This window comes from Ascidia mentula, chromosome 2, assembly GCF_947561715.1.
Source record: "Ascidia mentula chromosome 2, kaAscMent1.1, whole genome shotgun sequence".
Taxonomy (NCBI): Eukaryota; Metazoa; Chordata; class Ascidiacea; order Phlebobranchia; family Ascidiidae; genus Ascidia; species Ascidia mentula.
Window position 1 is genome coordinate 8,876,835 of NC_138567.1, and position 26,803 is coordinate 8,903,637.

The 26,803-nt window shown below is 41.0% G+C and overlaps 4 protein-coding genes across 6 annotated transcripts; 1 reads left to right on the forward strand and 3 right to left on the reverse strand.

Annotated features, from left to right (window-relative positions):
- The first annotated feature begins 2,023 nt into the window (after window positions 1-2,023).
- On the forward strand, window positions 2,024-4,420 carry LOC145889520 (uncharacterized). 2 transcript variants are annotated; one of them, XM_082980487.1, is made up of 4 exons: window positions 2,024-2,191; window positions 2,263-2,373; window positions 2,617-2,827; window positions 3,392-4,420. In XM_082980487.1, exons 1-4 carry the CDS (start codon window positions 2,117-2,119, stop codon window positions 4,156-4,158), a joined length of 1,164 nt encoding a protein of 387 aa, XP_082836613.1. In that variant the 5' UTR covers window positions 2,024-2,116; the 3' UTR covers window positions 4,159-4,420. The 2 variants fall into 2 exon arrangements, with proteins under 2 accessions (XP_082836613.1, XP_082836614.1); XM_082980488.1 differs by having other exon boundaries at window positions 2,061-2,191; window positions 2,263-2,383.
- Window positions 4,421-4,678: 258 nt separating this feature from the next.
- LOC145889734 (uncharacterized) lies at window positions 4,679-7,639 on the reverse strand. The gene is made up of 8 exons (XM_082980752.1): window positions 7,563-7,639; window positions 7,071-7,143; window positions 6,836-6,902; window positions 6,408-6,516; window positions 6,178-6,254; window positions 5,698-5,891; window positions 5,371-5,388; window positions 4,679-4,815 (listed from the first exon to the last, which is right to left on the reverse strand). The coding sequence occupies exons 1-8, from the start codon at window positions 7,637-7,639 to the stop codon at window positions 4,759-4,761; spliced, it is 672 nt and encodes a 223-aa protein (XP_082836878.1). The 3' UTR covers window positions 4,679-4,758.
- Window positions 7,640-8,696: 1,057 nt separating this feature from the next.
- On the reverse strand, window positions 8,697-22,346 carry LOC145889058 (uncharacterized). 2 transcript variants are annotated; one of them, XM_082979937.1, is made up of 23 exons: window positions 22,119-22,346; window positions 21,698-21,807; window positions 21,325-21,493; window positions 21,077-21,180; window positions 20,539-20,644; window positions 20,244-20,409; window positions 19,690-19,865; window positions 19,331-19,426; window positions 18,800-18,962; window positions 18,062-18,311; window positions 17,460-17,622; window positions 16,562-16,654; window positions 16,380-16,506; window positions 15,415-15,549; window positions 12,822-15,347; window positions 12,427-12,579; window positions 11,990-12,142; window positions 11,605-11,747; window positions 11,042-11,226; window positions 10,579-10,715; window positions 10,282-10,406; window positions 10,108-10,212; window positions 8,697-9,864 (listed from the first exon to the last, which is right to left on the reverse strand). In XM_082979937.1, exons 1-23 carry the CDS (start codon window positions 22,221-22,223, stop codon window positions 9,787-9,789), a joined length of 5,568 nt encoding a protein of 1,855 aa, XP_082836063.1. In that variant the 5' UTR covers window positions 22,224-22,346; the 3' UTR covers window positions 8,697-9,786. The 2 variants fall into 2 exon arrangements, with proteins under 2 accessions (XP_082836063.1, XP_082836062.1); XM_082979936.1 differs by having other exon boundaries at window positions 10,579-10,718.
- Window positions 22,347-23,753: 1,407 nt separating this feature from the next.
- On the reverse strand, window positions 23,754-26,578 carry LOC145889078 (CXXC-type zinc finger protein 1-like). Its single transcript, XM_082979961.1, has 10 exons — window positions 26,399-26,578; window positions 26,008-26,198; window positions 25,770-25,949; window positions 25,400-25,692; window positions 25,125-25,282; window positions 24,864-25,039; window positions 24,546-24,717; window positions 24,350-24,476; window positions 24,125-24,273; window positions 23,754-24,063 (listed from the first exon to the last, which is right to left on the reverse strand). The coding sequence occupies exons 1-10, from the start codon at window positions 26,485-26,487 to the stop codon at window positions 23,838-23,840; spliced, it is 1,761 nt and encodes a 586-aa protein (XP_082836087.1). The 5' UTR covers window positions 26,488-26,578; the 3' UTR covers window positions 23,754-23,837.
- Between the last annotated feature and the right edge of the window lie 225 nt (window positions 26,579-26,803).

Here is a 26,803-nt window from a genome sequence, read left to right on the forward strand (position 1 = left end):
TTACTTAATTTAAAAATTGCCGTAAATCCAATTACTTTTCCCTTTTCAACGAGCATGTTGCTCGCGTATCAGTTATGATACGTGCATCTCACTTCGGCCATCACATTACCGTCGTAATCGCGTCGTAAGGACGATACATACGACTGATCAGGTCAGACCCCATACTTTTGCTGAATCCAGCGCAGCGAGGACATTTCTCATAAGGTGCACAACCTTCAGCCGTACTACGTGACCGTGGATGCTAATTCATGCGGCCGTAAAAAAAAAGCTTTTTGGTACTATTGTATTGTCGGCCGTGCATTGCCAAAAACCTAACAGATTTTGCATGAATGTTTGGCTTATAAAATTAGTCAGTCTTTGTTATGAAACAGCGGCCATTGGTGAAACAAAGTCTGTGTGATGCGTACAGCAATAATAAAAATGCTGTGCGCCCCTGACATAGGCCCTGTACAATGCTTTCCACGTGATGAATGCTCATTTACCTTTCGGATAAAACTTAACACATGTATATTGCCCATGTATAACATGTGCTCGATTTGTGCTGTAGTTCCAATGTCCCTGTCAACAAAAAATAATTTGACGAGCTAATGGAAAACTGTTTACAGCGAGTACTTAGTCACACAACAAGCTTAATTTACTCTAGGCGCACGCTATCTGTGGTGCAACCCTCCTCATTTGAAGTCACAATGGCCAATCGACTGATTGTTGCTTTTGCTGCGGAGTTGGGTTTCATTGGTGGGTCATGAAACTTTCGAAGATATCCTGAACGCTATAGTGTGCAGTGAGGCTCTTCTTATAATTTATTAGTTTCACATGTGCACCGTAAAAGGAAGTATATATCACCACACGAATACGGTACTAGTGCTCGGCACAGTCATTCTGCAAACGTCGAAACCATATACCTTGGTGATCCGAATACACGAATGATTTTAGGCTTGTTTAAATTCCAGCAAATATTATAGATTGAAAATGCTGCACATGCGAAAAACAAATTAGACCAACAAGATCAAATGTATTGGAGAAGTGCAAATCGTATTGTGTATTTCTGAATAGCCTATTGATACGTCATAGATAGAGCTTTTGATCAAGCTTGGAAAAGCATGTGTTCTCATAAGGCCAAATAGGCGTTGTTTTGAGTGGCGCGAGCTGTACCGTGCTGCACAATCACACACGCGCGTGGGTGAGTGCTCGGATCACAGCAGAGAAAATCGCTCACCGAGAGAATGAGAGAGAAAAAAACGAACGCAACCGCAGGAACTTTGCGCTTCGCTCGGTAAAGGGCACTCAGAGCAAGCTCTCTTTGTGCATCGTGAGTGACTAGCCTCATGTGACTGGCAGTAGTGTTCTTTTGTAGGTCATTCGGCGCTTGGAGTTGTAGTATTTAGGCAAGGTTGGTGCCAAATCAAAGACATTAGTTTAGTAAAGGACACAGTGTGGTACATAGTAAAGGTTGTTACTGGTTGTTGCAAGCCTAATCCCACAAAAATCCTGCCTAAGTACCTACGGTTAGTTTAGTACTAAGGCAGTGAGGTAAGATTGATCGACTTAATTTGCATATGGATTACAAGCTTATGTTTTCAAATGCATGTGCATAAGATGTCTCTGTCCTTCTGTAAGATTGATTTTACTCTTAGACGGACCTTCAAGTGAAACGAGCCAACAAGAAGCCATTGTTCATTGGTAATGTTGTATTCTTTTTTATATCGAGGCAACTAAGCGATGTTGTTGGGTAAGCCTTTATTCTCGCCCTGAAACTGACGCTCAGTTGAGTTCAATTGATTGAACCGTTCCTACATTCTTAAACACAATTTAGCAAAGTTTAGGGCATGCAAGGGCCGATTAAGATGTTTGTTCGGCAAGTAAAAAAGGCTGTCACGACTGGCTGGCTTTAATGTGTATGTGGGCACGGAGTGCGTTGGGAAAAATTGGCTTTCGGCGCTTTTGGTAAGCGGGCTTGCGCAACACACAGTCCATTTTTGCTTGTATATTGTAGTACCTATATACTTAAATTACTAAAGAAATGAAATGCGTTACTGTTTGCAGGTTAAAAATGACAAACGTGCCAATTCTCTCAGGTATTCTTTCAGCTTACTAGGGGCTGTATAAATTGTATGTGATGTCTGGGGCAACGTTCACGAGTACCAGAAGAGTCAACTTTACACATGGGGAACGAGTGCGTTTGATTTCGCTGGTAAAATTGTTGTTATCCGGTTATTGAACATCATCCACCAACAACATTATCTTTCTTGTGATAACTTACAGGTTGAAAAGCACAACGTCGCCTTGACTGGTCGAAATTACGATGTGGCGAACTCAAAGAAAAAGGCGGAGGTGTGGCGGGAAATAGCACATGAATTCAACGACCGTTGCCAAGTATGTTTGGGTAATCTCTTTATGTTAGTGCCGAGCAATGAAACCATAGAAGCACTTGTCCTAATAATTTTTATCTTAAAAAGTAAAGTAGATGTGCATGTTTAGATCTGTTCCACAAAATCACACCAGTTTAAAAGCTGGGTATTTTTTAATTCGGAAATAAAGCACTAGTTTGCTTTCTTTTCTCCTATTTTACTTTCCCAATTGGTTTCGTCTGTACCTGACGTCGAGCTTATGCAACAGGAAGGAAACGCCCGTGACGTGAGGCAGTTACGCAAGTGCTGGGAAAACATGAAGTCGCGATTTCGAAAAAACAATAAACCTGTAGCAGTACAACCCACAGTGCTGCAGGGCGGCGGCCAGTCTGCTTCAAAGTTAGCTTACGCCGACCTTGGCTCTACAACGCCGACGTCACAACTAACCGAAAGATTGGCGCCGTTCGTGGATAGTCAAGGTATACAAGAAATAGTTTTAAGGATAGGTTGTCGGATGTTGGAATTTATTATAGTGTCGATTGACAACATTGTTCACAAAAAATGAATTAATTTTAGAAAAATATTAATATATTTCATCTTTTGTTGTGGCTTTTTAACGTTAAATGTTGCAAATATATTACTACACAAAGCAATCTGTCTGAGCCATTTGATCCTAACGTGGGCCATTTGACTTCACCCGCCTGTTCAAGTAGTGATCATTTTTGCGGCACAAAAAATTAAAAAACTATAAAACTGAAACAACAGTAGAAGTAGCTCAAAAATGAGGCAAAATAAATTCCTAGCAGGATAGTTTCCATTTCTAGAGCTCCAAAAGGAGTAAAATTTTTGGAGCTCTAGAAATGGAAACTATCCTGCTAGGAATTTATTCTAGAGCTCCAAAAGGACCATTAATTTTTTTGCATATATTCCGAAGAAGCGACACATGCCTCATACGAATGCCAACTTTACAAACACCATTGCAATCTTATTTGTAGAAGTTTATAGTCGTATACTCTTGTGTTCAATGTAAGAATTTTGTACAGGCGAGGCGATTTCGAGCAGCAGTCTTCCTCGGTTCGTTGATTCTATTCTCAATACGCTTGAAAATTCGTTGGACACCGATCCTGCACAACAGCAAGTAGTAAAGGAAGAACTATCACCTACCCCATCTGTAGAGTTTGTCGGTCAAGATGGCGCACAAACTGAAGACCCAAGCTGTAAAACGCTGCAAATTAACTCGGTAGTTTCTGTTTCGCAACCCGGAACTTCGGGTTCTGGCACTGCAAGTATAACGCGTCGTATTCCGTTCCCCTCTGCTGCGCCGTCCATTGGAAGTGGTCACAGATTCAATACGGACCCGGAACGAAAACAACGCCGCCTCGTCATCACAAAACGTCTTCACAAGCAACCGTTTACGAGGCGTTTGAGGCCGAACGAACGTTTGAATCCACCAACAAACAGTCAGGGCCCGGAGACCACGATGCAAACCCCAGGTCCACAATCGCGTTTAAGTTGGCCTGGCGATAGGAAAAGACTGCAATCGAGACCGAATCAAGTGGACGGCGAAAAAGCGCTGCGTATGCGTTTGCTGCGCGCAAGAATACGCGAGCATGAAGTGCGAACTCGGGCGATGCAGCAGAAGATGCGCCACAGCATGGAGCGCCACGAAGCAATCCTTATGCTGTTGCGAAGGAGGACCGCTCACTGTGAGGCCCAGTTGGTGAGGATGCGAGCGGCGGAACAGGACGGAGACGACGCGGAGCTGGAGGACGAAGACGAGGAGGATCTGATGTGGGATATTTTGGATTAAGTAGATCCGCGGACAATATATTGCGTTGTACGCTATTCTGTCCAAACGTTGCCGGCGTGGAGGAGAATTCATTTGGATTGCAGGATAAATTATGATGCAAAAAAACAAAATGGTGGACGAAAGACGACGGTCTGGCTGCTGCTTTTAAAAATTGTTTTTTTTCTGTCTGTACGTTGTTACGTCACACTCCATCGAAGCTCCGTAGCATATGCAGATGTTTGATTACGTCGATCGCTTGTGAACAACAAACACACACAACGACCATTTTTGTATTTTATTTGTCTACATGAAACTCTACAATCCGGGTCAGGTCGATTATGTGAGGCCGACATTTACACGGGGAGTTATATCTATTACACATATGTGCGAGCACAAAGAACACGAGGACGCGACAATATCCATATTATACACCACGAAGCTACGCACCGCCGCGTTCGCGATTGCACGTAAAGTTACTCCTAGACTGGTAGCTTAAAAACACGCTTATATTGGTCGTTACAGTTAACAACGGGGCCCGTTGCCGGCAAACACAACATTTTCTACGTCAGATGAAAAGTACAGGATTCGATGGAAGGCGCCTTCGTCCGCCAGTGGGCGCGCTTACAATTCTTCGCGCTTTCTGGCCTGACCGTATCTCTGCATGGCGGCGTAGTAGCGCTGCTAGAGTAAAGTGTAATGTTACATTATTGCTGTTAATTTAGTGATGTTAAATAAAGTAATGTATTAGAGATGTTAAATTTGATGCGTTAGTGTAATGTTAAATTATTACGCCATAGTACAGTGTAATGTTAAATTATTGCTATTATTAATTAGGTAATGCATTAGAGGTGACCAAATGACAGTATCAACGAATACAGAAGTGCTTCTTTAATTTTCTTGTTATCTGGGCAACAGGCCTGAAACCAGCGATTTTTTGGGATCTGGCCAAGGTTAGTTGTACAGTTTTTGTTATTTTTTTTGTATAGGTGTTAGATCTAACTTATATTACAAAACTGGTTCAACAAAAGATTACCTAAAGTCCCAAGCTTGCTTACAGGAATGATTTTTGAGACATATTTACAAATGAACAAATTCGATGCAAAGTAGGCCGCGCCAGCAGCTTTGTTGTAATAATAATAGAACAAATATATTGATCTAACACAAAGTGAGTTAGAGAAATCTATGTTACGTTAGATACCATCGCTACCAAGCTACCATGTACTACATGATCACCTGTAAGTATGGATTGATCTGAAAATATAAGGACAAGTTTACAAGGTATATGCAGGAAAAAAGATGCGTTGCTAAGGTAACTTTGTGACCGAAACAAAACTTAAAATGCAAGCTGTCAAGATAAATTCAATGTTAACTGAATCTACCACATAATTCAATAAGGAAATACTCATGGGTGACAAGAAAGGGTGACAAGAAAAAAAAAAATATTTTTATGATAGTTGCTGAAAATGTGGTTGATCTAAAATGAATAATGACATGATGAGAACCAAGCTAAATGACCTTTCAAAACTAAAAACAAGCGCTTGCAAGCTATTTATGTTTTACCCCCATTCTTGACCAGTAGTTCTGCCTTCTTTGTTGTTGAGCGTATGCCATCTGGTTTCTTCTTGCGACTTCGGCGCGCCTTCTATAGGCGTTTGCACGTTGCGCATATTGGGCTCTGGCGTAGTTTTGACGTCTCTGGGCGTTTGCTCCCACCATCATTGCCGCCTTTGCCTTCTCAACATCGATTCCGAGTTCTGTGCAAAAACATAATCAGATGTGCTCGCAACTTCGTGCTGTGCTACTGCGGTGAGATTTTACGCGACAAAATCTGATTTAGATTATCGAAAACTATCGGTTTAAACAGTCGACTGTTTAACTTTGTTACAATATGCTGGTTACAAGTTGATTCGCAACGACTTCAAGACCGCATTATACAATTATGTGGCCAAAGTTTCTAAAGAGCTGTCCTGATGTGACATTCTCACAATAACCTGCTGTTAATAATAACAATAACCGATAAACAAAGTATGGAAATCTTACTATTTGCCCAGTCCTCTACGGCTTTGTGTGCCCTCATCTGACGAACAAATGCTCTTGCATTCGGGGATTGGGAGAATCTGTCGAGTAAACAATGTCCTTTAAATCGTTAGCAATAAATCTGTTTTTCCTCATAGATATAAATCTTGTAAATAAATTTATATATTTGTTTTTAGTATACTGTAAGTTTTTTTTTATAATAAGTAATCCCAAAAAAGCTTATATATCCGGACCTTTCGAATTCGGACACAGTCAGTTTGCCGTCCTTGTCCAAGTCCATCGACGACCACAGCTGCAAGTCCTCCAGCTCCAGTTCCTTCTTGCCATCCGCATTGGGAGTCTCTGCATCAGCATCACCTTCTTCCGTGGTTGCTTCGGCATCTTCTCCCTCTGAGGCCACGCACACATATGGGGAATCCCCGCATCAGTTTGATTTTAAGGTGGTTTTCGACAAACCACTCGCCGAATTAACTTCGACGGGATGAGATTTATGACGTGATGTGATGATGGAAAATGACGAGCGGTGCGTGTGACCCCAGATGAGATGATGACGCAAAAGCAGCGACGGAAGTACACTATGTGTTTTGTTTTAAACTTTATCTCAGAATAATACTGTAGAAGCGCCATGGCATTGTTGCGTACAGAACGATTGGAAACTTACTATAATGAACCCACGGTGGAATAAACGTTCCCCTGCGCAGACGTCGTCGGCGTGGTCTCAAACGTTGCTATGGAAACAAACCAGGTAAATGCTTCCGCACGTTTGCAAGCGAAGAGTTGTTTTAATTCTTTTTTTCATGCGTAGCCGCAGAAATTTACAACTAAGTTCGCAATATTTAACAAACAGAAACAACGTAAAGTCGAGCCACAAAACGTCAGTGTTAAGAGGTGCTAACCCGTTGAAGAGTCTTGATTGCGCGTTGCTGATTGGCTCGGCTCGCCCAATAGCGTGCCATGTTGGTCGCTACTCTGTTCTTTCGCAATAGATATTCGAGCAACGTTACGCAAGTACAACCCAAAGCAATAGGGATGATATTTGTGATGAATGATGGATCACGATGATGAAAATGTTGATGATTCATGAAAAAACAATAAGATGAAGTTCAAACTACATGATATATGAGGATTTTACCTGTGGCTACTTCCGCATCGTCGCTGAAAAAATATTTCATTTTAAGCACACCTTATTTAAATCATATGTAGTGGCTAACAAGGTCTGGTTTCTGATTAAAGTGTTATGATAATGACATAGACTTGTCAACATTCTTTTTCTCTTTAATATTTCTATTTCGTGTTTGAAGATTGAAATTTTTTGCGGAAATATAAATTTATTTAACTCATTTTCATGATTTAATTGCAAGACTTCGTTGATATTCGGTATCACTTACGCTTCGCCGTCTTGCGCAAAGGAGACTTGTGGCCAGGCGAGTGCCAAGGCAATTAAAATGTAAAACAGATTCTTCATCTTTCGAAGGTCCAATCAAGTTTCCGTGTAATAGTTTTAAAAAATCTGTGTACACAAATTTAATTCAATTCCTGACCGTTGCTTTGAACTGAGCAATTGACGCTGAATATTTGGCTCCCAAAATTAGTCCTAATATTCGAGCTATACTCAAATAGATTTGAATTTGCCAACTGACACGGAGCAAAGGAATCAACCATATACTTATAGATAGTGTGTCGGCCAATCACAGTTCCCCATGCAACTTAATGACATGTGGCATAACCGTTCGTATTGTGACGTAATAATCGCGGGCACTCGAATAATCGATTCCCGAAGAGGCGCTCGCATCTTTTGAACAAGTTCCATTGATTTTTGCGCGCCCGTATAGTAAGCGACAGGACACGTCAGCTACGTGTCGCAACACCGGGCGCCGAAAACTTGGATTCCCGGGCCACGTGTGAAAGTGATGACCCCCGTGTAAAATTTCAGGCACTTTCACACTTCCTTAATGGGTTGTCGTGTAGGTTTTATGTGCGACCAGTAGACGTGGCCTTTGTACAGCTATAATACCATTGGTTTGTTGGCTTAAAACGTTCCGTTTCACTGAAACAAAATTGTATGAAAAATACAATGAGAATAAGAGGATTGTAAGTTTTTTACCTGTACGTTGCTTGGGGAATCCACTTTAAGGATAGAGCTTTCACGAGACCCTACAAGTCATAAATACTTCATTATGTTGAGCATTTTGCAAGGCACCATTGCTCGCAATCCAAACACAAAAAGAATAATGTGCAACTTCAAATTTGATTTGTTGCGACTTCGTGAAAACAAGTAATACCAGCACGGTTTCCAAGTGCATCCGCTCTGTGAGCCATTCTTTGGAAAAGCCAAGTAGGTAAATTGACAATTTTGTTACAGATCAATAGCTACGCACAGTGCGATCTAGACACTAAAAAACTTTTGAGGGATTTTTGCCACCTGTAGAATACTAACACTCTTCAATACAGCCTCCCAGCAGTCAATCTTAAAAAGTTTATTCAATGTCACGTGACACAACGATTAATCACGTGATACGCGCAAAGCACAAGCGGCTTAAAGTTCAGTCACTAGGGTAGGCGTGAAAAATGTTGCTCTGTACAAAAAAGGTGTAACGTATTACATAACCTGTACCCCGCCGGCCCACCAAGAACTGTCGATCAACTCAATTGCGGTCAATAGTATAATCGCTGCTATAGAATAGTATGGCGTTTATGTGTTGGGGCGCGGCGGTGCGTAGGTTTGAGATGAGCTTTTTTCATAAAAATCAACGGGTTGGGAAATGATTTAAACCAAGCAACGGCGAAAAAGTGCAAGGGCCGGAAGTGCACCCGGAAGTTCTCACGCGCGCCCGTGCGTGCGTGTTGTGTGCAGTTGATCGGTAAAAACGTATGTACAGCTTGGAGTGGGGCGGGCGCATACTGAACATTTGAACGCAAACGGTGGCGGACACGCGAAAGGTAAAAGAAATATAAAAGCGAAAACGCTGCTGAAACTGAAAGGGGGGGAGAGGGCGGCACCACTGAAAACAAGAAACTAAGGTTTGGCGCCGTATATACTGAGAGTACAGAATAGCGTCGTCGCGATCTACGAACAACAGAAACAAAGACGACGCCACGAGCAATACTGCCTCGCACTACAAAGTTCGAAACGCGATTTGATAAAAAATATAAAAAAAGGGGTTCGATTGGTTGAAAATGTCATTTTCTTCATTCAAAGTGACCTTTGTAACCTATAATAGCTGTTTAACTGTAAAAAAGCAGTAACTATCAGTAACATTACCGTGAGATGAACTTCCAGTGTTTGCCACGATTTAAACAATGCGCCAGACATGGTCACGTGACGCGGTTACCAAGCACCGGCGAGTGGAGTCGCCTCAGAAAAGGCCGTAATCGCAAAAAAGTAAACCAACAACGCAAATGACAATAAAAAGTAAAGGAATAACATGTAGCGCATGATTCAGGAAAAGCGTTAATTGCTGGAGCAGAATAAGATGAAGCAGCGAGAAAATACTGGGGTGTTGGCACAAATTTACGTTGCTCGGCTCCTGTAATTCCTGTCGTCTTGAAGCCATGACACGCACCTGATGAAACCTCTACCACGTGATGATATCACGTGATTGCCTTCACCAATCAGTACTTGGGCAGCATGTGGTGCTGGAGATGCTGCTGGTGTAGTTGTTGCATAACCGGATTAGAGTACATGGAGTACTGCGGCAAATGTAGAGAGAGTATTATTACAAGATATGCAAACCTATCATTTTGTATTGCACTTGAGGAGGGAAATAAAAAAGTACACATTGCGGTAACACCGAGAAAAAGTTATGAAACCGAATCCTACTATTCGATTTAAATTTGGATTCGGATAGTATAAGACTCCTTCAGATTCTTTATTCAGAATTGCTCAAATTGCACGGAAAAAATTGACACAAATATAGTTTGAGTTAACCTCACCTGCCCGTGCATTCCTGACTGCTGCATTAGGTGATACACAGGATCCATGTGCGGTGACGCAAGCAGGTTGCTAGGGTAACCGGCTGGTGGGGCGGCTGCGGCGGCCTGTTTAAAGGATAACCCCGACATTATTTCAATACCGCCGCATTATGAATCAACAAGAACTTTACCAACCTGAAGCCAGGGTGTGCTGAGATGGGCGGCGGCTGCTGCTTGACTGGACGACGTGGATGCGTTTTGATGGTGGTGATAAACTCCAGCCAATGGGTGAGCGTGCTGGGGTGTGGCACGATGGTGAGCTGTACAACAGGTAAAGGTTCACGTAGTTGTATTGCTGCCAATGCTGAGTTTAGGGAATTGCAATGCGTAAAAATACACCATAACTTTTTTTTGTGGATTGGCGTTGAGTTGTTCAAAGGGCTTTCTGCAAGTGCCTCGGCTAAACTCTTTAAAAAACGAACAAAAACTCACCGTTTGCCAGTCTGTATTGTTCGTTGGCAGCAGCCACAGCTCCTTGCGTTTGTTGTGCAGCAGCGGCCGCCGCGTAATGCAGCATGCTGGCGGCCGCGTGAGCCGGTCGGTCGGACTTGTGTTGTTGTTGCAACGCCCTGCTTTAAATCGACAATGGCGAGTCTCAACTTATATACAGCAAACGAAACTACGTTTTCAAAAGTAATTTCGGCTTTGGTTTCTAAAGTATCGAAAAGAAAGCCGACTTCTCGATGTTAATTTTTTTTGTTATGAAATGAAAACTTTTAATCTACAGAGCAACAGCACAGCGTGAATTCACACAAGAAAAACTAGCACACTTCATATTTTGTGCGGAAAACCATATCTAACAGCTCAAAATCAGTCTGTTTGCCCTCGAAGACAATAAGCATATACATATATTTACATTGTTACACTTCAAAAACTACAGCGCATGATGGCTTACCTGAGCGTCGCGGAAGCGGTCAGATCTTGATGCAGAAGGGCCGTATTATTATTGGCAGCAGCGCCAGCCGCAGCCGACAAAAGTCCGTTCTGTTGATGGGGCGAATACACAGGTGTCCGGGCGTCGCGTGGGGTTGGGGCAGGCGTTGGGGGTATGTGGTACCCCATGTAGTCGGTATGCGTTTTCTGAGCAACCGGTTATGGATTAATAGAAGCAATAAATTATCACCCTTCACCAAAAGATGTCTGGCAGCAAAAGAGCATCGGCATTGTGGTAAAATACGAAACACATAAGTGTATCATGGAGACCTATTTTCTTGCCGACGTTCCTTCGAAATCACCAACTATATCACACACTACCTTCTGCTGGTATTGGTGTTAAGAAGTTTTGTAACAACCAACCCTAATGATTCAACATACACCCACCTCCCGTGAAACAAGCTCTTACAAGCAGTTTTAAATGCCATTGCGCATTATGGTTTCATTAAAAATTACCATTAAGCCTTTCTGTTTTTGCATAACCCCCGAAACTGCAATAATATTTCAAATTCGCACAAAACCAACCTGATACTGCTGCCCAGAGTTCCCTGACTGCCGTCTTGATTGGCCGCCGCCGCTGTTACCACTGGCAACGTTGTTGCGCGCCTTGTTACTAACCTCGGTGCTTTGCGTTCTGTGCTTGTTTCCCGATTGGTGACTGCCTGAGCCTTCATGGGAGAGAACAAAGTTTACGTCGAGGCTTGAGATCAAATGTTTTGTTGTTTCAAATTCATGACAAACAGAGACCTTTTTTTTAAACTGATTTCAACAAAACCGAGTGCAAGCCCCCGATTTTAGATTTTACAGGAATAAATAATCGACCTTGGTTAACTCATTATAACTGCAAGTCCCGACGACAATACAAGTCAATAAAGCCAAACAAAGGGGAAAAATACATTTTATTACTCACTGGGTGTATTGTGTTGCTGGGCTAAACTGCTGGTAGTCGGCGGGGTATGGTATTGTTGTTGCATACTTTGTGGAGACATTGTCTGCATGTTGCTACTCCCACTGCCACCGCCACTGTGGCCGCTGGTTTTACTGCCGGGATAAGCGTTACCGCCTGGAAAATGTTAATGGTCTCATGTAGAGTTCGATTAAAGCCATACTGAAACCACCAAAATCCGAAACCGAATTTAAGTAAATTATAAAATTTAAGAAATAAAGCTCGTTTTGGGGAAACTTTTCGAGTATTTGGGAACCGAATTTGAATAAAAGTAATTTAAGATAGAACCTTCTTTTGAGAAATACCTTAAACAGATGGTACTAGATTTGCTATGCTATCCACAAAAAATATGGCTTATTATCACATTAACCTTTGTTCGGGATTTGACGACGTACACTTACCCGTGTTATTGCTTGATTTACGTTGTGCGTTGTGGCGTCCTCCGCTATTATTATGAGCAGACTGAACATCGTTCGCTTGCGACAGAGACCATGGACTGAGACCGAAGTTTGCCATAGTTGGGTTGTGAAGCAAAGGTGGCGTTGAGGATTGAGCTGAACAACATGAGTCAAAAATTACCAAACTGACAAAGTTGCAAGAATACAGCGGTCCGGAGCATGCGGAAATTTGTGGTTTTCGAAAACTCGTGGGACCGAAATAATGGAACAACTTTTACAGTTTTAACTATTAGGCGGCGCCAAAAATTTTTGATTTAGCTGGTAGGAAAGTTAATCAATATACACATTGTAATATGTGCTGCAGCTTCCTCCTTCTGTCATTACTCCGCCATACTTACTCTCATGAGCGTGTGAATAAGAAGGGTTGCTTTCCGATCTCGCGACGGAAGTCGCCGAACTGCGTCTTGAAACTTGCGACTGTTGCCCGCTTCCGTAACTATACGCATTTGTCGATTGCTGTGGGGCGCAGGAAGCCGAAGGGTGGGCATGGTAGGCATTGTCCATGGATCTGTTATGGGACGAAGACCTTTGGTCGTATCCCTGACCAGATGACGCAGCCCCCGAATGCCGCCGAGAGGCGTCGTGAGTAGGAGCTGCCGGTGGCGTTGCTCGAGTAGTATACGAGTTGGCTCTGGTGACCTGCTGTTGTGTCAGGTTTCCGCTGCCTTTTGTCATTTGCTGCTGCTGCTGCTGCTGCTGTTGTTGTTGCTGTTGTTGTCGGTGAACAGGAGCGGGATTGTTCGCTTGGTGCATGCGACTATTGGCTTGCGGAATATGCTTGGGTTTCTCCACAGGGGCTTTCCCATGCTGTGGCTGCACCTGCTCAACGCTTTCCGAGCGTTTGTACTGCGGGTTTGGGGATTGCTGATACATCGCGCGTGGTGATTTGGTCGCCACCTGCGGCTGCTGCTGATGTAGCTGCGAAGGCGGCCCAGATCGGCCGGGGTTTGGGATTTGAGGAGCAGTGCCCTGGTGTTGCATTTGTGCTGCGCCCGGCATGTTAGTTGAGGTAGGCGGGGCTGGGTAATGGTAATTGTTTTCGTTTTTGTCGGGGTATCGATGCGCCATGTTGGATAGAGCAGTCAGAGATCGGCTACCAGCAACAGCTGCTGGAGTTTCCGGGTTCAAAGGTTTGGAAACAGCAGAAGGCTGGGATTCAATATTCGCTTTCGACTGGTGTTGAGCTTGGGGGGAATTAGGAATCCTCGGCGCTGATGCTACGGCGTGCTCTTGTGACACGGGGTGCGGCGGCGTGGGTACTGCTTTATTCATTGCTGGGTTATGCGAAGGCACAGGTGAGCGATCTATTGTCCTGCTTAGCGGCGACTGGGGAATATTTCGAGGTGAAGGCTGACTGTTGCTGCTAACAGGAGGTGCAAACCTCGGCTTTATGTTATCAGGCATCGATCGTTCCTGCTGTGGTTGCTCACTCACCCTCGGCGAAGGCCTTGGAGAAGGTAGTGGTGGACCCATGGCTGTGTTGTCCACAGGCCGAATATCTTTCTGAATTGTCTCGGCGAGCTGTTGCGCCTCTGCGTCAGGTTTTTTGGTGAACACGGTTGCAGGGCTGTCCTCGTCATTGAAGCTGTAAGGATCTGCGTCTGAATCGTTGCGTCCGAATCTCTTTGGTTTAACGGACTCATCAGCGGAAGGACTGGGAACCACTGGCGATGGGTTGGACATTGAATTTCTTCCCCTCTGTCGACTGCCTATAGGAGACGGCGTCGGTCTACGATTGTCGTCGGGAGGTTTTGAAACGTCGCTCGCCGGCGTGCTGGGCTGACTACTGTTCTTTCTCACCATGTCGACGGACTGCTTGCGCCCATCTGTCCTCGTATTTGAGGTGGATGCCTCCAGTTTACGATGCTGCTCCTCGAGGACTCGAGCTTGCGAGGCAAGATAGTCGAGTGACCACAGAACTTGCGGTTTCGACTTTGCGTCCTCCTCGAGCTTTTCGAATTTTTCGAGAGACGGTGAGGGAGAGGACGCACGGGAAGACGAAGAAGAGGAGTCGCCTTCTCTCACAGGAGACTCCTCCCGTTTCTTCTCCTTCTCCTCTTCCATTGCTTCCGGGGGCAACTGGTTCGCGGTGTCAACACTTGAGCTGGTTGCATTTAACTTCAATTCTTCCTCCTTTTCATTGTCCGTGGATAGGGCGTCCGTGTTGTCCACCACATTCTCGGAGAGGCCAACTTTAGGAACTGCGTCCTCCTGCTCCGAGAGTTCTCCATCCGCATCCTCATCACTCTCGTCCAGCTCGGAACTGTCCGACTTGGAAGCAGGGACGTTTTTGTTATGCTGGCCTGTCCCCTTTCTCGACTTTGCTTTGCTGTTTGTGACAGAACTTCCCCTCCTGTTGCGGCCGCCACTTTTTGCTCCGGTTTTCTTGGAAGGTAACTTCTCCTCCTCACTTTCAGAATCCGACTTCTGGAGATTGCTCCTTGTGGTAACTGACAACCGTCGGGGCCGAGCCTTGGACGGTCCACGCACTTTCCCGCGCGTCACGGATGTTCTTCGTTGAGAGGTTTTCACCGGAACAGGCTCGTCTTCCTCTTCCGATTCGCTCTTCTTCCTTTTGACCGCTTTCGCCCGTGCGTCCGAAGACGCTCTGCGGGGTAATACCCTTGCGGGGCTTTTTCCCTGGCCCGGAGTCTTGCCTTTACTTGCAACGGGCTTGTCCTGGATGACCCCAAGGGTTTTCGCAATTTCGAGTCTCTTCTTTTTCATCTGGGCCTTGGAAACCCCGGGAGGTGTAAACTCATCCGAGGAGGAGGACTCGTCATCTTCATCCTCCACGTCATCGTCTTCGAAATCGTCAATTAGTTCCACGTCACCGTTGGTCGGCTTTGCCGGGCCGTGGTTCTCTGCAAAGGTAGTTGGTTAATAAATCAAGGTTAGATTATAGCGCGAATGCGGTTTTTGGACACTTGCCTTTCCCACTTTCAATCATTTCGACTTTTGGCGGTTTTTCTTTCTTCGGCTTGGAGACAGGTTTGTTCGTTGACAGCTTACCGAACAGGTTGGTTTTGAACAACTTGTCGAGGTCGTTGGCAAGCTGGGTGTATTCTGCGAGGCAAAAAAAGAATTGTGGTATTTCAAGCGTAACAACTCTGGTTATTTGTGTTCTAATGCGGTGCTCCGCAAACGTTGTGCTACAGTGTGGCGACAAAAAACATAATGACTTTTATTTTTGACAAATGTTTTGACGTTACCACAGTTGAATATTCGTTCAAGTTAATCCAGACATTATGACTAGTCTACATCTACAAGACTACGTACTCATATTGTGACGACATAGCTCTTACATAATAGGTTGGGATGTTATATGCGCAAAAGAGCCACAATAATCAATGAGAGCTGCAGACAGGGTGTATACACGCACTGTTTCGACCGCAGGTTGGTTATACACGCAGGTTGGGATGTGTTGCCGAACTTTTAAAAGTTTATAAGTGTGACGTCAAGGAAAAAAGGTTACGAGCACCGAGCTAATAAACAAATGTGCACTATATTTGACAAAGAAAACACAATATAACGTATGAGATGTATTAGATATTAACCCATGTACAGCCAATTAAGTCCATAGGAGATACCCATGTACAGCTAATTAAGTCCATAGGAGATACCCATGTACAGCTAATTAAGTGCATAGGAGATAACCTTATTTCGATAGGCTGTTATAAAAAAAACCTAAATTGGTAAAATACCAAATGCTTCCTATGTGCGTTAGTGCTTGGTTAAAATCCGTAATCCCAACCGGTTCATCACGACAGGACCATAAGCAATCACCGCACACGTAAGTTATTGCCTCTGCGTTGCGTTAAGTAAACAATAACCGATATTATGCATATTATTTATCGGAACAGGAAGTCCCTATCACCGAGCACCAAACATCCTACCGCTTTCAGGTCCGTTGTACAAGCGGCAATTGTTGAACATGAGCGTGATGTCGTCTTTGAAGGCCGACACTTTTTTGTAGTCGCGTTTGTTCAGTTTCTCTTCGATCGTGGAAAGGTCCATAGGTCTCTGCCAAACACGTAATTACAATCTTTCACAACATCTTGCTGGCATTTAAGCTTACCTTGATGATGTTGTGGTAGCCAGGGGCATACCACTCTTCAACAGGACACTGGAAAGGCCATGCGTCGGGATGATTGTCCAACAATTCCCACGTCTACAAAACATGTTGGTTTAGCAATTCAAAATGAATGGCACTGCAAGCAATTTATGTTTACAATTGGAATGCAGGGCTATAAAAACCATGCTTGTCAAAAGCTTTATCGGCGCAACAGGGGTTAAGGCAGCACACAGTTTTCAACGCATACGCTAGATACTGAACATATTGAAGGTATAGAACCACCACAAACAAGGTTGAAAAGAAGGACAGACGACCGGCCAATTCCATTTATGAGAAGAAATATTTATTTATAAAAAAATCAAATCAAAATACTACAGCCGCCGATCGCCTGTCACTCTTATTGGCTTGACCCTTGGTGATTGCTGATACGTGCAGACAAAACCGTAGCAAGCAGTACATGGTTCTTCAACATGCAATTTTTTTCTTTTGTTTGGTGTGGCAATAAACATGTCAATAAAGTTGTGATGCAATGAAGCTGGCAGCAAAGCAAGAAACCTTGTACGTTCTGGAACACTGGCACTCAACATTAATGTATTCACAGGCCTTATTTATAAAATCCTTAACCCCTATGCAAAATTTCCCTGTGTCTCTTGCAGCAAAATTAATGTTGTATTTATTTAAATCAAAAAAAGGGGGGACAGAATAAGTGGGAAAGTTTAGAAACCAAAACTAATTTCGTGAAAAACAAAAATAACAATTATAACAGTGAAATATAAATCAAACCGTACAAACAATTTATTATGACTGCACATGTCCATTCACATACACCCGTGTAGCCATCCCGCAAAGGCCCTGTGGGGTTGGTAACAACTGTACAAGTGATTAAAATTAAAGCATGAACCTGTTTCATGGCCGTGTACTCCTTGTCTTCTGCACTCCTATCCAAGAGGAGTAGATTCAAGTCCTCTTCCTGCTCTTCTTCATGGCTACTCTCCTCTGCCTCCTGGCTGCTCTTCCTCGATTGGACGCTGGACCTTCTTGTTGTGGAGGTTTTTTTGCCCACTCTACATTAAATTCACAACAAAAAGTATCAGCAATTTGCATTATTTTAATCACAAAACTACTTTCATCACTGCAGTCCATTAAAAAATTCAATAAATTCAAAGCTCTTCTGACAATGCCATGTTATGCAGTAACAAATTGTTTAAAAAAATAATTTGCATAGCTAACTGTTTCAAACTGAATAAAACGGAATGTAGCGAGCTTAAAGCAAACTCTATTGTTGTGATATTCTGCCATGTGAGACACCATGGTTTAGTCACTTTTTGAAGACAGTTTATAATTGAATAAAAATATTAATGTAATTATATGCTTGGCATCATATCAGCATCTAAGGTATTTCATGCATATTTGACCAGCAAAGTTACAAATGCAAGCCTGTTCAACAACCTTCTTACAACATTATTGAAAAGGTAACTACGGTATTGAAAAGCATTCAAATACCTTGAGTTTTTCAAAACAGAATTTCTTCTCGCCTTTTCTTTGGCAGGAATGCTTTTTTCACATGTTTTTCCACCTTTGCTGGTTGCTGGTTTGTTTCGAGCTGGGGTTTTAGCGGCCTGCTGAATTTTTCGAAGTGGTTTTCTTTTGGGTTGGGTAACGCTAGCATCAGTTTGCATAACTTCATCTGAACTGCTTCCAGAATCTATTGGTAATCCTTCAGCCAATCGGTTTGCTTTTTCCTCTTCTTGTCCTAGAAAACAAGAGCAATTCATGAACTATGGAGAATTTCAGCAAAATTGTCATAAATAAACATGGAGCAAATAATATGAATTTTGTGAGCTGCATACAGATTGCCAGTTTCAACCTACAAGGTCTCATCAGAGCAGCTTGGTGTGACTACGCATCTGTATGCAGCTCACAAAAATAAAATTGCTGTACAAGCAATGAACCCAAAAATATGTTCAAAGTGAGCTGCAGACAGGGCCACTGTTCCAACATGGGTATAATCAGTGCAGCTCGGTGACAAGTCGTTTGGTGGACAAGTCGTTTGGTGGACAAGATCATCAGTCACCAGGCAACAAGCTGCACTGGTGAGACATAATAGACATGGCCCTATCTGCATCTCACTTAAAAGTAAATTGTTGTTGTTGTTCACTTTAAAGCAGCATAACGTAACTGAGAAAGAAATGAACAATTTGGACAGAATATTTCATGAAAATATTTACTTTTGTAACTTACTTTTCAGCCACGTGTGATGTCTCTCCTTTTGCATTCGCTCAACTTCTGCATTGAGCATTATCTTGAAGTCAGATGCCACCCTTTCCTCATCTTCTTTCCTCTTGATCTTTTCACGTTCTTCTCTCTCAGCAATTAATTTCTCACGGACTTTTGCACTGAGTTCCTGTGATTAATTATCTCAGTTAAGCTTGTTGTTGTTGTTCTTAAAAAATAGATCACTTACAACAAAACATACTTGGAGAATGTGTGTTAGTTTTGTTATGTAACAGGAAATATGAAAATACTTCTATATAAATGCAGTGTCTGGTCGTTCAAATTAATAAAATACAATGAAACCAAACATGTGGCGATGAAGTACTAAACACATTGTACTGTCCAAAAGCACTTGAACTTAATTAAACAAAGCCATGATTTCACACCAAACAACCTTCATACTTCAATCAATGTAACCTTTAATAAACCCACCACAAAATACATCAAGTTCATGTAAATATGAGTTTCACAACAAATTAATAAAAAAAAACATCCCACCAGTTCATCTTCCTCTTCATGCAATTTCTTGGCTAGAAGACGACAAGAGCTTCTCCGTGGATAATCAGACTGGGCCTTGTTTTTCTTTTGCAGTTCCTAAAAATTTGCAGGTTGCACATAATTTTTAGAATTTCTATTTTTAAACCAGTTTGGTGGCAATCACTGTGTTTTGCTTTTGTTTAACACTGCCGAATCGAGTAAAATATTTCAAAATAAAAGCACAACCACATTTCAACCAATTAGAGGAAACATCATCATGTATTTGTACAATATTTATATCCAACTATGGAACCATTGAAAATGTCCCAAAGAGGCTTTTAGGATTTATACATTAATACACCCCAAACTATTGATCCTACCATGTCCTCCACAATTTTGGGAAGATTGGGAAGAAAATTCTCGACAATAAGTTGACGCAAGGACTCCTCTCTACGCGATGTTCCATTTTCTAGCCTAGTGGAGAGCTTGTTCCAGTCATCGACATTGTAACACACAACCTCCCACATATTGTCAGACAAGCTGGGGTGGGGAAATCCTGTCATTTTAATGTGAAGTGGTTATCCTGCACTACATTGCTAGCAGACAATGAAAAGAGGTTTTGCAGTGGTTTTGGGACTTGCCTCTTAGTGACACATGGTAAATTGAGGGGGATTATAAGATATCACTTTGCACAATACAAATAATACATTCACAAAAACATGTTTAACCAAATTTATATAACTGCAAAAAAACAGTACACTTCTTATTTTGTCAACTTGTGCTTTTAGAAATGTTAACACATTAATTTAGCAAATTAGGTATAAAATATTTTGTAACCACTCCTTTTTTGACTTGGTCAACCCACATACTTTGTTGTATATATATATTTATCCTATGTATCATTTGCAAACACATCATAAACGTAGAAACAAACCGGTCAACTTCTCTTCCTTTCCCTTCTTGTGTTTCTTTTTCTTCTTGAACTTCTTCTTTTTTCCATGCACAGAGTTGTTGGTGTGGCGTTGGTTGAAAAAGAGTGAGAAGTTATAAAGTCCCCCTTCAGGTTCGGAGTCAGTGTATGACGCATGGACACCAGGCTTCTGTAATTGTTTAAACACCATGACTCATATGACCTTTAAACTGTCACAATGTTACAACCACAATCATGTACTACATTCAAAATTAAGGGTTTCATCAAATAATTTGACAACACCAAATTTATTGTATACTTTGTCAGGTGTAAGATCCAACTTGGATTGCTTTGAGTTTACTTTTTTGTCTTGTTCTCTCTTACGCTTCTTGGCCATTTTGTCCCAGGGCGTTTCTTTGTAAAGTCTAACACAAAAAAATATGTGTTTGCATATAAATGTCACCATATGCTTTATCGCAGGAACAATTATATGCATGTATCATGGGAATGTAAGATATGTGTATTATTAAAAACTATTTACACATCAAGGAAATTGTATTGCATAGCTGCTCATTACTATGGTTCAAGACAATGTAGCATTCAAATGAGTATGAAACAATCAATACTAACCATGTGCCCTATAGTTTTATTACCATCAAATAAATTAAAAACATGTTTTCACAAATAAGTTAACTGCAATTAGCCTGGTGCTTGTGGAAATATTAATGTCAGTGTTTTGATCAGAATTAAACAAGGGAAGTTGCAAGAAAATTTACATGTTTTGTTTTTAATCCATCCACAAATAAGCATAAAACACTTGGAAGATATTGGATCAAACAGGGGTTATGTATACATACCTGACACCAAAAAAATACCAGTAGCGGGACCCATGGCGATCTGCTCCTAGTGGTTCAAGGCGTAGGTCTGATGGATTTAGGCCTGCTAATTTATCAGCAACGTCCTTTAAAAAGATGAACAAGAGTTTATACTAGTTTGGAAATTTAACTAGCAGGAGTTCAAAAATATTTTTTCAAAAAAAGAACAATAAAAGCTCTTCAGCTAATACGCTATATTCAATATTGCAATACAGGTATTTTCTCAATACCTGGGCATCAAGGCGGTATTCTGTAAGGCGATGAATGATTTGAACTTTGAGTTGTGTTGGAAGGCTGTGGAAATCTGCATTGATTGAAGAGAGAGGATTTATTCTCCCATCTTCACCTTCCCACCTCTTCTTCATGATGTCTATCAAGCTTTCATGGTAGGTTGTCACACTGTGAGAGTAAATACCATGGTTTGAGTTTTGTAAGCTACAGATGTCTATAGCCATATACATATACACACCAATGGATTCATACCACATTTTATATTCACAAAACTGTTACTGTTAAATGAGAAGATATGCAATTGCCAAATTTTAAATAGGTCATATTGTTCCTGCTGCTAAAAGCACTTTGCTCCGTTGTTCTGAACTGTACCTGATGTTTGGGTTGTCGTAGCAACCCTGAAGTAATTCCGTTAATAGTCTGGAAGTGAAGATAGTTGATTTGTCATCCTCTCCATCTGTCATCAAGGCATCCTCCAACTCCTTTTTTTCATTTCCCCAAAAATATGTTTTGATAATATGGCACATATATATATGTACCAGATTGGAAAAAATGTCTGGTATATATACAATATTAAACACACACTAAGGTATTGTGGCACGAATAATGCCATGATATTACATAATAGCTCATACTGCATTAATTACTTGTAATATTAACAGCTAAAACACTGGTTATTAGCAATGGATGCCATATTAGAACATTTTCATGCATCACAACCAATTTCACTCCTAAACTTTACCAAATAAAGCCACAAAACATAAACAGGACTATTTCCTTAGTTGAGACCTACCTCAATTGTGAAGTCAGTGAGCAGAAAGCAGCTCTTGAACAGAGAGAAGAAGTGAGCAATGGCAGGTACTTCCCACCATGTGCGCAGCTCATTTAATGAATACATGACATGTAGTTGGTAGAATTTGAAATCCAACCATGTAGTGACATTACTGTGCCAGCAAATAATCCAGGTTGTCAACTGGCTTCTAAGATTTAAAACCTACAAGATTTACATATCAAGCCAGTACAGTCTGAAAAAGGTAAAGAATGTTTAGTCAACTGTCATAGCAAAACATTTGCTTGAAACTTTCGGAAAAGTCTTTACACAAGGTATATTTACATGTATGTTTTGTTTGTTTTCGCTTGATCATTTTATGTCAATCTTTTGAAAGACAGGCCTTGGCATTACAGAGCTGGCTAGTTCCCTTAAAAACAAGTTTCACAATTTTCCTGTCCACCACACATTGATTATGACCAAAAAAGCAAGTTGGAGACATTCATGTATGCAATATACACATTAATCGCTGCTTTGGTTATATGGCTCAATGTGATAGGCTAATTGCTTTTAATTTGGCAGGTAATGTAAAAAATCAAAGTTTTAATCTGCCATAAGTTTTTTGAGGTGGACAATTAAATTTTATCATATATACCAAAGTAAAAAAAGCATAAAAAAAAGATATAGCCCATGCATTTGAGTCACTATTATAAATGTTTGCTGTGTTTATATAAAGGATCAACAAACAACTCTATATGACTGGTTTGTACTAAACACTGAACTGGAGTCTGGGTTTGGCTTCAAGTGTTGTAAGCTCCATGTTAACTTTTTATTAGACTGTGGTAGAACTAGAAGTGTTTAATTCTTTACTTGCAACAATGTACAATTTTGGGACTTCTATGCAATGATACATTCTGTTTAAGTTGTACCACTATTCAACTTCTACCGCAGTCTAGTAAAAAGATTTTCAACCCTAATAGTGCCAATTGAATAGTTTAAAAATAACAGAAGTATTGTGTATACATAGTCTACCCTGTTGTAACATATTTTCTTTTAAAGTGTTTATTTTTCAAAAAGCCATACAAAACATCTTTCAAGTTTCAACACGCTTTTTTGTGGCTTCTAAAAATAGTGAGACTAGAAAACACCTCGGGGTCAATAGAGAAAACAAGTTGAGACAAAACGCCATCTCTTTCCACCAAAAATTGATTTGGTTACGATTCACACGTACCCATTTCAAACACTATTCTTCCTTTGCGCAAGTTGCACGAAAATTGCGTTTTCATGGCGGGATAGATAGTTCCCATAGAAATTGCACGAGTCGTTGTCAAGGTTCACTACCTAAGTTCGATTTCATCAACGCCAACCAAAAAATAAGCTTTATGCCTAACCTTACTATTTTTTGCCAAATATGTATTTGCTTTGGTGATGGGAACGATATGGTTGTATTGTTGCCATCAGTTTTAATTGCTTCTGCTTTAAGGACTATTTTGGTATCGGTATCGCTCGTCATGTTTGGTAAATTCGTGTTTTTTTTCCAACAAAATTTTTGTTCCGTCGGTAACCAAGTTATCTCAAACTACGCAAATTAAAACGTTTGACACTGATCACAAGCCATGTTTCACAGTCAATGAACTGTTGAATTGAAAGGTCCGCGAGTCAAGGAACAAAACCAGTGTTTTTTTTATTGCAAAAAATGCAGAGCAAAATTTCGGATGGTCATGAACTTCTTCAGTCGCGTAGTTAGATCATAAGTCTGTACGCGGGCTTCTTCGTAACGGTCGGCTTCGTTCGCATATCCAAACAACGCGGGTCGTGGGCGGTAGTTTGATGAAGCAAGAGCGACACCAATCCAGCCCGACTGGACATGGCAGTTTTTATTCTGCGCTCCTCGTCAAAGATTTCGTCAATTTTCAGCCACTGACGAATGCGCTGCAGGTCGACTTCTGCTCTGTACATGGTTTCCCATCTGTTTGGATTTACATTTATTTGTTAACCAAGAGGCTTTTACAGTAAATTTCAAAACATACTTGAAGTGTTTGTTGCATTTTCGTTTCCGAAGTCGACAGAAGTGTGCAGGAGTCGAAGGTTTGTTTTTATATATATTACACATTAGGGGGCAACCACAGACCTCGTCTTCAGAAACCTTGGGTTCCTTTGTGTGTTCTGGACAAAGAACCTACAACCCAGTCAAATTCAATACCAGCACATGCTATCATATAAATGCATTACATGGAACAGCGGTTTCTACATACCTGCAATCTCTTGCAGTAAGTTTGTTGTTGGTCATTGTACACGTCACAAAACAGCCGTTGAGAACCTTCTATTCTGGTTGGGTAAACAGAACCAAAAGATATTTGTGACTCGATCTTTACGTAGCATCTGCAAAAGTTTATTGATATAAGCAACTAATGTACCAGGGATAAGACAAAAAAAAAACTGTGATCCTACCTATCCATGTGTTTGATGGCACTTTTTAAGCTCACAGAATGACCACAAACAACACAATAAATCAGGTGATCGGATTCTGTTTCACTCTCATCATCACCATCTAACTTCTTGTCATCTATTGTCAGGCTTTTTGCAGCAGATATGATGGACTCCAGAATTCTATACTTTTGTTCTATAAAATGCATTACATGATTTTTATCTATTTTAAATGAAAATAACAATAAAAACAGTGTTTGTTTTTCATTCATTGACCTGCAAACTGCATAGGTTTCTTATAAGTAAACATATATAAAAAGTTTGCATGGAAATTTAAATTACCTAAGCCCTGTAGTTCTTTTCTGGCTTGATCCATTCTGCTACGGATCCTTTCCAATTCTTCTCTTCCCATATCGTTGGCAACTGTGGGAGTGCTGTGCCATTCTTGGATTCTTTGCGGCATGATTGCCATCAATCTATTGCGTGCCAGTCGCCTCCCACATTCTTCACTGCAATACCTACAAAATAATAAATTAAATTATCATTTCATTTGGCTAAATAACTTGGTCTTGCGTAACCACAGTGGTTTAAATAAATATGTACTTGGAAGGTGCGTTGGCAGCATTGCTACATCCAGGTCCAAAGCATTGTTTCACTGAACTTGTATTAACACCAGAAAGTCCAGTTTGAAGGAGGCTTTGTGAAATAGAGGGAATATGTCTGCTTGTGTCCATGTTTGTTCTTGACCGTTTCTGCTGGGGCTACCAAGAAACAACAATGGAGTAGTTAAAAAAACTGTTTGGCACAAACTGACAACATGCAAATAACAATATAAATGTTGAAGAAAGAAATATATTAGTCACACCTAACACATATACCTCTCTTTTAGTATGATCCTTCAGTTTGCTTTTTGTTTTTTTCGGCTTTTCATTCAGGCATCTCCTCAAACGACATTTAGGAATTTTTCCTTCAAGACCCTTCCTTCTATCATGGCATGCATCGCAGAGATCACAATCTTCAGTTCTGAGGCAATTTTCACAATTCCCACATCTTTTTGAGCTCTTTTTCTTTTTTTCATGCTTGGTGAAATCATCCACAAATATCATTTCATTGCCATCACTCCCACTTAAAATTTCTTTTTTGATTGTTGGTTTGTGTTTTAAACCATTATCTAAACAACAGCAAATGTCAATGAAGAAGTTTAAGTCAAAACTCTATTTAGACTTCAAACTAAATGCTTATACATACCATAGTCCTGATCCTTTTCTTCATCTGACGTATAAACTTGAATAGAAAAGTTTGATTTTTTGTCTTTTATCACAGGCTTTTTTAATTTAGTCGGCTCCCACGCCTCATCATTTTCATACCTTCCCTTCATTTCTGAAGTAAAGACAGGAGCAGAAGAAGATTTGTGAACAGTTCCAGCATCTTAAAAATTCATTTTGAGAATTACTTGATCAAGAACTTTACAAAGAAAAGAGTTTACCTGAGTCTTTCTTTTTGAGCCTTTTTTTCTTAAGTTTTTCCTTTTGCCTTTCATGCCGATCTTTATCTTTTTTCTTCGATTTTCTGTACTTAATTTTCAGTAAGGGATTTTTACTTCTGCAAGGTTTGCAGTAGAAGTTCTTGATATGCCTGGCCTCTTTTTCAGTTACATGTATGCAATCACCATGGAACCTGTGCAAGGATATTACAGTTTCAAAGCATGCAATGAATAAGTAGGATGTTAAATCTTGTTGTAAAATGACCAAATCAAAAGAAATGTTAATTATAATCTACACAACAAGTAAGTTGGTTTTACACTCTAGATACAGAACACACGTTACAGTAATCTAGATGGCTTTAAGGATTGTTTTTACGAAATGCAAAATACGTACCACTCCTCACAATCATCGCACATAATCATAAATCGATCGATGTCAGAAGATCTGCAGATGCAGTACACTTGCTCATCGCTGTCACTCATTGTTTTCGAAGGGTAATAATTTCTCTACTCTTGTGTAAAAACGAGTACTATTCGAAGAGATACTGTCTGCGTGCTTTCAAACCCAACACCACATTTGATAACTAAGTACTATGAACAATTGCCAGCGTCATGCTTTTCATTATTACGTCATTGAGTGTACATTGTCATTAAGATTCCAATTCTGCTACACAAAGAAATTTAAAAAAAAATTACAAATAACCTTTTTTATTAACCGCGTTTTTATTTTTACAGTTATTTTTTTATTTTGGCGACTTTTCGATTTCGTCATGTGCACGTGATTCAACGCACCAGTGCG